The following is a 13,221-nucleotide window of genomic DNA, read 5'->3' on the forward strand; positions in this document are numbered from 1 at the left end:
GCATGCTCTCTCTGCACAGCTTGATTAGCAAAACTATATATAAGTGATGTTAGATGAGCCTAAAAAGCATTATATAGATGATGCTTATGAAGCTTCTTTGATTTTCCAGCATTTCTGTCTTTACTCCCGATCGTTTCACTCCATCTTCCGCAGAGCATTGCAGAGGATTGAGATCTCACCTGGGAAGAGAAAAAAAACATGAATTTGTGATAAAATTTAAACGTGCACATATTAACACAACACATAAGGCTAAAAAAAATCAGTGAACCATATCATATGAACAACAAAAATTGTGCAAAAAAAGACTTGCTTTAAGCACCAATCATAAGATTAACTTAAAAAAGAGGGTTCAATTTTAACTTAAAAATACAGTTTTATTGCTGTGTTTATATGTGGTGCTGGTGTTCCTTGCAAGTTTAACCACTTTGAATTTCACTACAGGTGAATAAAATTAAGTTAAAACTCTGAATTTAAAAATAAAATAACAATGAGTAGAAATTATTGTGACAAGCTAAATGTTTCCAAAAGAAGATGTTATGAAATAATGCTATAAAAAGTTTTATAGCTCTGTAAAAAAATCTCAACTCATTATATATATATATATATATATATATATATATATATATATATATATATATATATATATATATTTTTTTTTTAGTTTTTACTTACTCCAAAAGGGTCTCTTTTTTTTCTCAATACAAATACATTGGACAAATCAATTGGATAAACACATTACATTAAGTTTAGTAATATATATATATATATATTTTTTTTTTTGTGCTGGTCTGACCCTCAAAAATACTTGTATGTGAACTAATGTATTCAGTTTGACTTGATAGGCTACTAAATATATATATTTCTTTTTACTTTAATTGTACCGGTTAGTTTCTTTGTTACAATTTCTGATGATACATTTTTACAGTGTGCTTTTTACATTTTTATTAGAATCCGCATCCCCAATTCTGCTCATTCTCATTACATTCAGTACAGGATTTCTACTGAAGATCCTGATGTTACTTTATTCCTTCTTGTACAATTATGGGGATACATAACACTGAAGACGCACCACTGATGCTGTCAGCCAGGTCCTTCAGCTGCTGTGTGTTGTCCAGCACCTCAATGCTCTGTGTGTAGGGATTGTAGTGCACAGTGAAAGGTCTGGGAATGGTGGCAGCAAATTTCCTGTAATAAAAAAATTCACATAGATAACTGTAAAAAGAACTCTGAAAGAAAGACAGATTTGTTGATTTAATTGCAGTCACTTTACCTGACTTTTTCTTTGGCGTCCTCGAAACTTTCAGCCACAAAGTAAACGGGCTGGAACTCTGTAATGGGATACTTCTGCAGGGAGGTCTTCTCTGGGTCAAAGGGCTGAAGTTTGGGCTTGTCTGTTAAACAATACTGCAAGACAGTAGAAGAACATCGAAATTTCAGTCTGGTCTCCACTGTGGCTATATTTTGTGCATCGGTGTCATGTTTCTGTGTATCACTCCCCTAGTCATACCAAAAAACATTCTCTAAAAGCTCACAGCGATAACCCAGTTTACATTGTTAAGTTAGACCCTATTAGAGCACAGGGCATGAACCAGGTAGAAGTAAAAAGGCATAAGCACCTTCAGTTCGCCATAAGATGAGAGCAGACCTGCACCGTAAGCCTTCACTTCATTTCCTTGCTTGCACAGACCAAATTCCGCAGTGAACCAGTAGACCTACAAATAATGATAACAATTTTATAATCATGAAGTCGTTTCGAGAGAGCCAAATGTAACGTGTGGTTTTATAACCTGGCCTCGGTTAAAATGTGGAAAATAATAATTTAATTTAATCTATACTTACTGTGGCCAGCTTCTCTATGAACTCATCAGGGGCGCCCAATGAAGCAATTCCGATTTCCTGATCGGACCACAAACATCACATTTAGATATCATGACACTGATAAAATGCACATTTGAAATATTTGATACGCAGCTAACAGGCCTAGTTCTATGGAAGCTTATTTCTGTCACAGAATAAAAATGTAAACAATGTAAAACAATACTGTTGGTCAAGAGTACTGTATGTTAGAACATATGTCAGTAGTAGGCTATATAATAAATTCACTTAATAAATTGAGGTCATTGATATTATTGTCTGCAAGGGGTTGTAAAAGACGGAAATAAAAGAGCTGGATCTATTTGCAAGCAGCTTTCTTTAATCCAAATAAACAACAGGGGGAAACAGAACTACATCTATACATTGACGAGATCTGATAAACACTGAACCAAACACAGGGCTATAAACACGCAGGGACATATAGGGACTGAATTAGACAATTAACAAGACACAGGTGTAAAACATGAGGCCAAAAACCATAGCAATTGATGAGCAAAGACAAAGGAAACTGAACTGGGAACAGTGCAAAACTAACTGCAAATCCAGAGCGTAACAATATTATATTATATTATATTATTGTACAGTTACATTAAAGCATGTAATGATATCAAACCTGTGAGAACTGGGCAAAACTTGGGTCAGCAAACAGTGGAACGTGACCCAGCAGCTCATGACAGATGTCCCTGAGGAAATAAATACATATTTTAGCCACTGTACTATTACCAATATTTCCTATGATCGCTTTTCACAATTATGGAATATATTTGTGACATTTATTTCACAGATAGAGATTTGTAACCGCTTCTTTACAGGTGTGTATACTCACGGTTCAGGTGTGTACATGGGTTTGGAGTTATGGCGAATGTACTGGGTGGAGTGAAACACTCGGAAGGCGAGACCAGCTAAGAAGTCGCGTGAGGAGAGCAGACCGGCCACGGGACGCAGACGGAAACCAGTGGATGCTGAGAAATCAACAATGTAGAGTACAGTTAAAACTATTTTATTGTATTGTACTCATTGTATGACTCAAAGCCAGCTCTACTGTAAGATGATCTTACACTGCAGGTAGCGTGAGATGTCCTCTAGCTGCGGGATGTTGTCTTCACGGTACCCGCAGTACTTCTCCAGCAGTGGAAAAACACGGTTGTGTTCACGGCAGGCATGTGTCGGGTACAGAGTCTTCAGCTCTTTAAAAACCATCCCCCATGTGGCCTTCTCTTCAGCCGTGTATTCAACTTGTGGGATAATCTGTCCACTAACAGAGGAGAGAGATGCTTAGCTCATGTTTAGGACACATTGTGTTTAATACAAATACAAATAATTTTTGTAAACTAATATATTTAGTGTTATAAAACAAAAACACTTTTTATCACAAGTCTTATCCATCCCAATACCCCAAAATGAAAAATGTCTTAGTATTTTGTTTATACAATGTCCTATGACATTGTATAAACAAATATATTTTATGTTCCCCAGAATAAATGAACTCATATTTGTTTGGGACAACATGACGGTGAGTAAATAATGACAATATTCAACAATATTACTGATCTGCCTGCATTGACACCATTGTATAAGAACTGAACTGAGCTGGATGATGACATAACAGTTTTCATAGTATAGATATATGAACTAAATTAATAACTAAAGATTTGGTAACACTTTACAATAAGGTTCATTAGTTAACATTAGTTAATGTATTATCTAACATGATCTCACAATGAGCAATACATTTGTTATAGTATTTATTAATCTTTGTTGATGTTAGTTAATAAAAATCCTGCTGTTCATTGTTTGTTCATGTTAGTTCACAGTGCATTATCTAATGTTAACAAATACAACCTTTGATTTTAATCATGTATTAGTAAATGTTGAACTTAATATTAACTAAAGATTAATAAATGCTGTAGAAGTATTGTTAATTCTCAGTTCATGTTAACTAGTTAACTAATTTTAACTAATGAACCTTATTGTAAAGTATTACCAATAATTTTTACAACAGAAACGAATCAACACTGAACTTACTTAAGCTGGGCATTTAGACTATTTTCTTCTAGAGTTGCTGCGCAGCCAAAACAAACTTTGTTGCATTATTTTCCTGTTATCACTGTAAAGCTGCTTTGAAACAATCTGTATTGTAAAATGCGCTATATAAATAAAGGTGACTTGACTTGACAGGACATGACAGAATTTTCATTTTTGGGTGAACTGTCCCTTTAAGATTCCAAATGCTTGTTGGGTTCCATTGTATTTTTATACCAAAACAGGGGTGTAGCTAACTAAACAAACAAACAAGTGTTGCTCACATATTATCGTACCACAGTTTGTGCTTAATACAGATACAGTGTGATCAGATTTTAGCCTTTAAAATATTGTAAGTAACTGAAATAAGCACAAATGTCAGGGTACGTCAACACACTAAGCACACATGACCTTGCACGTCATATCTGTGTGAGAATAAGTTTAGGAGTGATGAGTGGTGTTATTATTGATGGAGCGTGTATGTAAATGTGAGCTTCCTCAGGGGGCGTAGCATTCAACGCTCATGTCCTTTGTAGTGGCCGTGTGAATAATGCATCTCAATTATGATGACAAAGCTCCCGGCGCTCCGGACTGCGCTGGGACCCTGTAATTTAGCCCTTTTGTTAGGCAGTAGGAGTAATTTTCCATAGAAAGCACAACAAAACAACAGGGAAAGTGCTAGAGGTGGGGACAATCCCCTTTAGCCTATGGGAAAGTGGGGGAGAAAGAAAGAACGGTGAGGGCAATAGTTACTGTCTGTAGTTGAAGGCAATGTCAGCAAATTCCTTCCTCCTGGCACGGTACACGGGGTCCGTAAAGCCCTGTGAATGAGAGCGACGTTAGGGTGTGTGATCTGGGATCACAAAGTGGATCTATGGCTAGTTCTGATCTCTCAGTAGCCTTTGACAGTGTTACTCAGTCTGATGCAGAAGACTCATTCAAATGAAGCCTTTGTAGAGTGTTTGCTCCTCATGATGAATGCATTTCGGTTTAATGACGGCTGGAAAGGGGCAATTATTTATAATTACAGGGGCTCAATTAAAGCGATGACATCAATTTGAGGGCCCCCGCCCGTTTCCATTAGAATAGAGAGTGATGCAGATCCTGACTGTGGGCTTTTAGCGTCGCATGGACCAACTTACGTGTCGACAAAAATACACCCACACACGCACGCGTTTGAAATCAAAATGAAGACGTTCCTCTCACGTCACTTTCGCTCTTCTCTCTGATCCTACAGACGGTCACTTCAAAAACAGACAGCACACACACACACACACACACACACACACACACACACACACACACACACACACACACACACACACACACACACACACACACACACACAGTGTCTTACAGGGTGGTCTGCATCCAGCTCGGACCCGTAACTGAGAATCTGATTGGCAAAGCGGTCCACGTCCTGGATGGAATTGGGGAACCATGGAACTTTAGATGAGAGGAGGAAAAAAGAAGAGTGTTAATTAAAGGAATATTCAATGCGAGTTACAGTAAGCTCTATCGATAGCACCCTTGTGAAAAAAAGAAACACACTTTAGCACATTATAAATAATAATTTAAACGGAAATAATATACTTTTACTTGTAAGTGCGAACTGAATGTAATGTTTTTGGACACTTAATTGCATGCTAATAGCAATTAAATAAAAATGTATTATAGTTTAAATGTAAATTAATTGTAATTTCATCGTTCATTACTTATTTTCTTTTAAATATGGTTGAAGTGTACTCCTGAATGTAATGACAGGCATTTATGGTAAACTAAATTACAATTTACTGTCCTTTCTACTGAAACTTGTATGTCATGTATTTAAATATATTTGTTATTACGGTAACACTTTACAATAATGTTTAATTACTTAACATAATGAACATAAATCTACAGCATGTATTAATCTTTGTCAATGCTCATTTCAACATTTACTAATACATTATTAAAACCAAAACATTAGTTCATGCACTGTGAAGTAACATAAACAATATTGACAAAGATGAACAAATACAGTTACAAATGTATTGCTCATAGTTAATACATTAACTAATGTTAACAAATAAAACTTGTTTGTAAAGTGATACTGTAATCACAGTCCTTTAAAATATATTAACTTTAAATGTAAGATCAAATAACAAACTACAGTTAAAATTATAATCAAGTCATTTACATTTGCTTTAGTATGCTAGTCAACACATCAAAATAAGTGTACCTCTAAGTACGCAACAAAAGGTTATTAAAACATGATTTACATTGTAACCAAGTAAAACTTGTACTTTTGACTGTTACAAAGTGCACTTTTCAAAAGAGCACTTATGTACAGTGTTTTTTTTCCCATTAATATGACATTATCTCCTTTTTTAAATATATTTTATGCACACTGTGCACATTCAATACCATTAAATGCACTTCTTTTCACAAGGGTATAGTAATGCACTTACAATGGAAGTCTATTGGGCAAGGCATTGCACAGGACTAAAATATTACACATGCTAATGTAAGAAGAGTTGAAATGACTGATTATTCGTAACTATCCCCAAATGTCACTCATTGGAATCATGGGAGTAACATTTATCCACCTAGAACAATAGTCCCACTACTAAAAAGACTATTTAGACACCTTTACACTTAAAATAACACACATTTCTGTATAGATGAAGTTTGAGTCTTCCTCTTTTAATCCTCCAGAATGACTCCCCAAAGACTTCCATTGAAATTCCATCGAAATTGAAATTTCGGTTTCAATGAGATTTATAGTGTTTCCATTCTACGAGTTTTTTATTAAATTGAGATGAATTAACTAAGTTATGGATATGTGAACTCGCTAATATCGATTGGTCGCTAACATTGGCATGCTAACAGAGATGGATGACACAGTAGTAAACAGAAGGCATTGTGTGGAGAATGAGCCAGTCTAGGCTGTGAGGCTAAATCTTGCTCTACAGCAGCCAGAGCTGTGTATCGTCTAGATTTATGACAGTTAAACACTTTGGAGGTCCAGCCATCAGTACATAGTTCAACAGTGAGCCTGAGGCGGTCCGAACAAAAGGCCAACAACTGAAGACCCTGACTGGTTTTCCTCATCGGCCATAAATATTCATAAATGTCCCTGCTCTGTGTTTTCTTATTGTATAGAGGGGGAAATTGTGATGGGTCTGTTGGTCTGTCAGTCTTTGTTTTGAACTTTGACCCCCACCCTGCTGAACTGACTCTTGGAGAGAAACAAGACATTTCAGTCCATCTCTATGAGTCTGTTTGTCCTCAAAAACTAAACTAATGTAATTCTGGAAACAACCATAAGAGAGGCTGAGAGCAAGGGTCTTTGCCATCCATCTGCACACTGACATTTATGAGCGATTACAACATGTGTTCTATTTCTGTTCTTCTTAATCTATACTATCCTATTCTTGCGCCCTCATTTGCTCTCTCGTTGTGTTTCTCTCTGACCTCAAAATGCCTCCACAGCTTTTTTCTTTTTTTTTTTTTTACTCATTGGGAGCGATGTGTTATTCTACATATTGTTGCCCTGCGTCTCACCTGTGTCTTTCTGTTTGTTGCGAGACAACTCGTGGATTTGGCCACTGATCTGCGTGCGCAGACTGTCAACGACTTCTTCCATTGATTTACAGGAGGCTTGATCCACGCTGATGAAGAACTCATATTCTTTTTTGTTCTTGCGTGATGGACGGGACTCAATGTGGGTCAGGTTAATTCCTTTCTCCTGCAAAATACAGACAATATATATATATATATATATATTAATGTTTCGTTGTATTACATGATTTAAAATTATTCAATGTGCTATATTACAATTTCTGATTATCTCAAGTCTACTGCTTGTTCGGCCTCTTTCAGAAGGCCAATATTTTATATAAATGTGTGTGTGTATATATATATATATATATTTTTTTTTTTTATTATTATTTTTTTTTTTATCTAATATTTATTCATTATAATTTATATTACAATCAAGGGAAGTTTTTTTATATTCACTCCTTTTTTTAGGATGTTTGAAAATCTGACAGTTGATTTTACCTCCATTTTTAGTCACATTCAAATTGTATAGTCTTTCTTCAAATAGAGAATAAACACTAGGTGGCACTCCAAGCTAGTCCATCTAAGGAAAAAGCAACTAATTAAGAAGTGTGTAAGAAGTACCACGGACATGACATGATTAAGATTGTTTGATAGGCTTCTGTGTGTGGTCCTCTCTTTTCATAATTAAATTGGCATTTAGTAAATTACTGTATCAGTAACCACACTGTACTAAACTACACACACACACACACACACGCACGCACGCACGCACGCACGCACGCACGCACGCACACACACACACACACACACACACACACACACACACACACACACACAGAGAGAGAGAGAGAGAGAACCACAGAAAACTTGCCTTTTTAGATTTTACACAACAGCAATAACAACAACATATAACTTAGTGGGATTTATCAGCTGTTTACCTCATGGGGATCAAAACAATTCTCCACAAGGACAATGATTTAGAATTATGCCATCTTTGTGGAGACATTTTGTCCCCATAACACAGGGTTTACCAGGAAAAAAAACTTGACATTTAGAAAATTACATCACACACACACACACACACACACACACACACACACACACACACACACACACACACACACACACACACACACACACACACACACACACACACTTTGGCAGCACTTGGGACTGACTCGTGCAGCTTTTCTTCAGCCAATAGGAGTGAGGGTGTTTTTACACTGTTTAAGACAAAATGTGTTTGTATTTATGTGTTTTTATGCACACAGAGGGAGGACACACATTGCTGTTTGCCATAGGCCCGCAGAGAAGGCGGACGGGGTTTACAATGCCTTGGACCCTCTCTGGTCCCTTTTCATCTCTAATATTTTCCCTCCCTTTCCATGTGGTACTGATTGAGTCCATATGAATCTACATCCTTTACCACTCAAAACACAACAGCAGAGAATTGCTGCGTTATTTTTCTGCATGGTTGGCATTTTTTTGCAGTGCTCAGTTATTATTACTTTGTCCAGCATGTCAACGGGTTCAGCTTTTTTTACATAATGCCACAAAGCCCCTGTTGATATTTGGTCCACATAAAATAGTTGATAATACATGCTAGTCTATTTGTGGTTATTTCTGGTTTGTGTTTTATTATACTGTCCTAACAATCTAAAATATAAAGATATATTACAGTATTATTGGTATTGTATTAATTAATAATGAATAGGCTTCTGCACAGGATTATATTATTAATTATGAATCAATTGCCAGATACAGATATGTTGTTCGAACTAGAAAGTTAATTCAGAAAAATCACTATTATTCAACCAATCAGTCTTTCATAAAGCACCCTTTCCCCTCACAGCATTTTCAATGTGGGCTGCAGGAAATTGCTTTTACTCATAGGTCAAAAGTGTGCGCAAATTGAGGGTGGAGTAGGGGGTGTTTTAAGGGGGTGGAGTAGGGTGTTACAGAAGAACCAATCAGAATTAGGGGGGTGCAAGTTTGGCCCATATCCATTATTGACTTGCACGAAAGCACCAGAGAAGATTCTAGGCTTTTCAGGAAAGCACTGCATGTATTGGTATGCAATATTTGGTGTGCGCTGATCTTTAATTTATTTTTTACTTTGGACCAACTTACTCTAATTTGTTAATTTTTTCCTCACATTATATTTTATATTAATATACATTTTGATTTAACATTAATCATAAATGTTCATTTTCCCAAAGACAAAAACATTCATATAAAGTAAAATTATGAATTATTATCCAATTAATTTTCTTTAGACATAAGCCAACATGTCAATGCAGGTCAATATAATAATATGTTGGCATTTTACATTTTATTTTCACCTTAACACTAAATTATCTATAAAGGATTTTCACTTGAGATAAAACTAAAAAACATTTTGTTCATTTCATTTAGTATTCTTTCTATAAATAAAAATAACGTCCAAAATATATATTGTTGTTTAAAAAAAAAACAGAACAATGAATAAAACCCGCAATAATTTCTGCAGTCAGAAAAGATAGCCAGTATTTCCTGCACATAAACACTCTGGTGTCAAATACTATTTAAAAAAATGTTCTTCTATGTAGAGCATTTAGAAAAATAAACAAACAGGGTATAACTAGATTTAGACCTATTAGACCAATTTAAAATGCAGTTTAAAGAAGTGACACGGTTGTTTCACTTTTTTTCAGTGTGCTCTGCTTACGTAGTTATAATTTCTTTAAATACATTAAGTCAATAAAACCTGCCATTTACTTGGGAGTACGTTTCATTGCACGTAGGCAGAAGAAAAGTCAACATGCAAAAACAAAGTATACTGAACTTTGATACAAGTAGGGGAGGACTTTGGAGATGATTCAAGGAATATTGGCATTCTTACAGGACACAGGCACTGTGTGCATGTCCACATGTGTTCGGATGTTATGATACATGAACACAACGTTTATTTGTTGATTCCTATGAGTGTGTTTATCCTACAAAAATAGGACAAATACCTTATGTAGAGCTTTTGGACCCCTAAAGGGTCAATATTAGAACCTCCACATGTAACCCTAAGGTACTACTTTTTCCTGATTGTGAGTCTGGTTGTAAAATCCTTTCGTCTCATCAAAACACAATTCTGCTTGATATTATAGATATTTCGATGTGCTTGACAAGTGGCGTGGACAGGTGTTCTTTCACAATGGCCTTAAGCGTTGTCTCTGCCTATTATTGCTCTTTTTATTCTCAGAAAATAACCTATGGTACAAAAACTAAAAGTTCCTAATATATACCTTTGAGGTACTAATATGTACTATTTAAGGGGAAATAAGGTACAAAGATTTTGCACCTGGTACTGCCCCAGTAACAGCTCTGTGCCTTTTTTTCTTCTTCTGAGATTTATATTTTCTGAACTCATAGTAAGTACAGTATATTATACAAAACTTCACTGTCAGTTCACTACATCTACATTTATTTGATCAAAAATACAATAAAATAGTGATATTGTGAAATAAATAATAATAACTGTTTTCTATTTAAATATATTTTTAAATAATTCTGTGATGGTAAAGCTGAATTTTCAGCATCATTACTCTAGTCTTCAGTGTCACATAATCCTCTAGATCCTTCATTCTATGATGATTTTCTGCTCAAGAAAATGTTATACTACTGTACATATACTAACATCATTTTAACAATACAAAGCTGGTTGAAAATCTGCAAATTTGTCCTTTAATATATCATGGTGTCAACAGGTCAACATTTCCTTGCTGTTTTCTAAACTGATGGCATGTCATAAACTTCTTAAACCCAGCTGAATGTATAGTGCATCGTGTGCACAGTATTGCCTAATACGTCCTGTTCAGTGTTTTGCATTTCTGTCCCACTATCATTCCACCGACCTTGACCCTTATGTTTTGGCTTTAGATAAATGCAAGTGTATATAAGCGAGAGAAAGAGTGAAAGAGAAAATGGAGAGATTTGTCATAATTATCAGGATACTAACCTCAAATAGTTTCAGAGCTTTTACAAGCGCGCCAACCTCCTCTTTCATAGAGAAGATGCAGGACACCACTCCCGATTTGTTTAATGGTTCTTCCAGGTAGGATGAGGTCAGAGAGCCCTGTTAAACAAGGAGATCGAGACATTCACACAGTTGCACTCTTCATCGTCAACACGCATCAAATGAGTGCAGAACCATGATATTAAATGACATTTTTGAGGGCTTTGCACTTGTTTTATTTGATGAGCGCCCACATTTCTTTCTTTTGTCCTTGAAAAGAACATTAGTTAATCTTTCATAGTGCCAAGGGACACATAATGACCCGTCTCTGCTTGTGTATAAATGTTATTTCTGTGTATTTTTTAAAGATGCAACAGTGTCTGTTACATATTAGCAGATAAATTACTGATGACTAACTTTCAAGGCACACTCACCTTTCTAAGTAATTGGAAATTCATGTAAAAATAAATGCAAATAGTAGGTTTGTGTAGGTTTAGAATTAGGTGTATAATTATCTTACTAACCATTACATAATCCTAATGTTGCTTAAAAAGTAGTAGTTTGTGTGTGTGTGTGTGTGTGTGTGTGTGTGTGTGTGTGTGTGTGTGTGTGTGTGTGTGTGTGTGTGTGTGTGTGTGTGTGTGTGTGTGTGTGTGTGTGTGTGTGTGTGTGTGTGTGCGTGTGTGTGTGTGCAGAAGGACTTTAAAACTCATGACCAGTCACACTCACATTCCTGTGAACCCACATTTCTTTGAATCTAAATGTCAACGATATCATATCTTTATCTTTCCCCCCTATTTTGCCATAATACATTTTTAAGAACAAAATAAAACTCTGGGCACCCAAAATTTAAATAAAATGTAAACAAACATTAAAAAAATTACTGTATTATTGACTAATATTTTGGATATGTAATAGCTTTCAATCCATAATATTCTTTCAAGTACAATATACACCTTGAGGCACCCAAATTATACCTTAAAATAAAAATAAAACAATATATTATTGACTTGTTTGAGAGCATCAGATTAATATTTCTGATTGCTTAAAATGTAATCAGTTTTAACACATGTAGTTACTGTTCTACTCGACTTTCAATGGATGCTACACTAAGCTTGCCTTTGTTTTGTGGTCTGGAGAGAAATTTCCAGTCAAGTCTGACAATAATAAGTGAGTTAGACTGTCATTGACAAAAAAATGTAGATCCACACAAAATTTACACTTTGACTTTGACTATTCTAAGCTTCAACCAAGTGAGCATGCCTTTATTTTTGTTTGTTTTTTCCTCTAATGTTGGGCAAGTGCTATAATAAATACACAATTTAAAATAATCCAGCAACATAATCATAATAATAGTCTACTTTTAGAATAAAAGATCAAAATATAGAAAGCTGTTCACCTTTCTCTCCAGTTCCCCGTTCATCTGCTTGAGACCTGCGTCCATTCTTGCTTCAGTCCTCAGGTGATGTTGATTTGTTGGAAGCTTCTGTAAACTTTGTACAACCCATCCAAAACTCCATCGATTTAAAAGTACCACGTGACACCACACCCCCTGAACGGTGTGCCTGTCACACGACGAGTTGCCCATAAACCGCGGGGATGTTTGGAAGCTGTCCAGTGGGAAAAACTTTTCAGGGGGAGTTTTGGGTGAGGATGAAGTTCAAAGTCAGCATTTCGTAACGATTACTTTGCCCTTTTGTTTCTCTTCTTGATGTAATAATTGTATTAGTTACATAATTGATTTGAATAATGAATACAATTATAAGGGATTGAGTTTTCAAGATTGGAAAAAA

At 35.6% G+C, this 13,221-nt stretch overlaps 1 protein-coding gene across 1 annotated transcript; it reads right to left on the minus strand.

Moving 5' to 3' along the window:
- Positions 1-117: 117 nt before the first annotated feature.
- Positions 118-13,011, minus strand: pah (phenylalanine hydroxylase). Its single transcript, XM_079623981.1, has 13 exons — positions 12,828-13,011; positions 11,432-11,548; positions 7,444-7,627; positions 5,255-5,343; positions 4,651-4,718; positions 2,934-3,130; positions 2,702-2,837; positions 2,489-2,558; positions 1,840-1,896; positions 1,617-1,712; positions 1,271-1,404; positions 1,070-1,185; positions 118-179 (listed from the first exon to the last, which is right to left on the minus strand). Exons 1-13 carry the CDS (start codon positions 12,870-12,872, stop codon positions 136-138), a joined length of 1,353 nt encoding a protein of 450 aa, XP_079480107.1. The 5' UTR covers positions 12,873-13,011; the 3' UTR covers positions 118-135.
- Between the last annotated feature and the right edge of the window lie 210 nt (positions 13,012-13,221).

Source organism: Phoxinus phoxinus, assembly GCF_949152265.1.
Source record: "Phoxinus phoxinus genome assembly, chromosome: 9".
NCBI lineage: Eukaryota > Metazoa > Chordata > Actinopteri > Cypriniformes > Leuciscidae > Phoxinus > Phoxinus phoxinus.

Coding starts and splice junctions, on each gene's coding strand:
- pah (XM_079623981.1), bottom strand. CDS start 12,872: ATGGACGCAGGTCTCAAGCAGATGAACGGGGAACTGGAGAGAAAG. Junction 11,549..12,827: donor ACGGGGAACTGGAGAGAAAG/GTGAACAGCTTT, acceptor CTTGTTTAACAG/GGCTCTCTGACCTCATCCTA. Junction 2,838..2,933: donor CATCTCACGCTACCTGCAGT/GTAAGATCATCT, acceptor TTGATTTCTCAG/CATCCACTGGTTTCCGTCTG.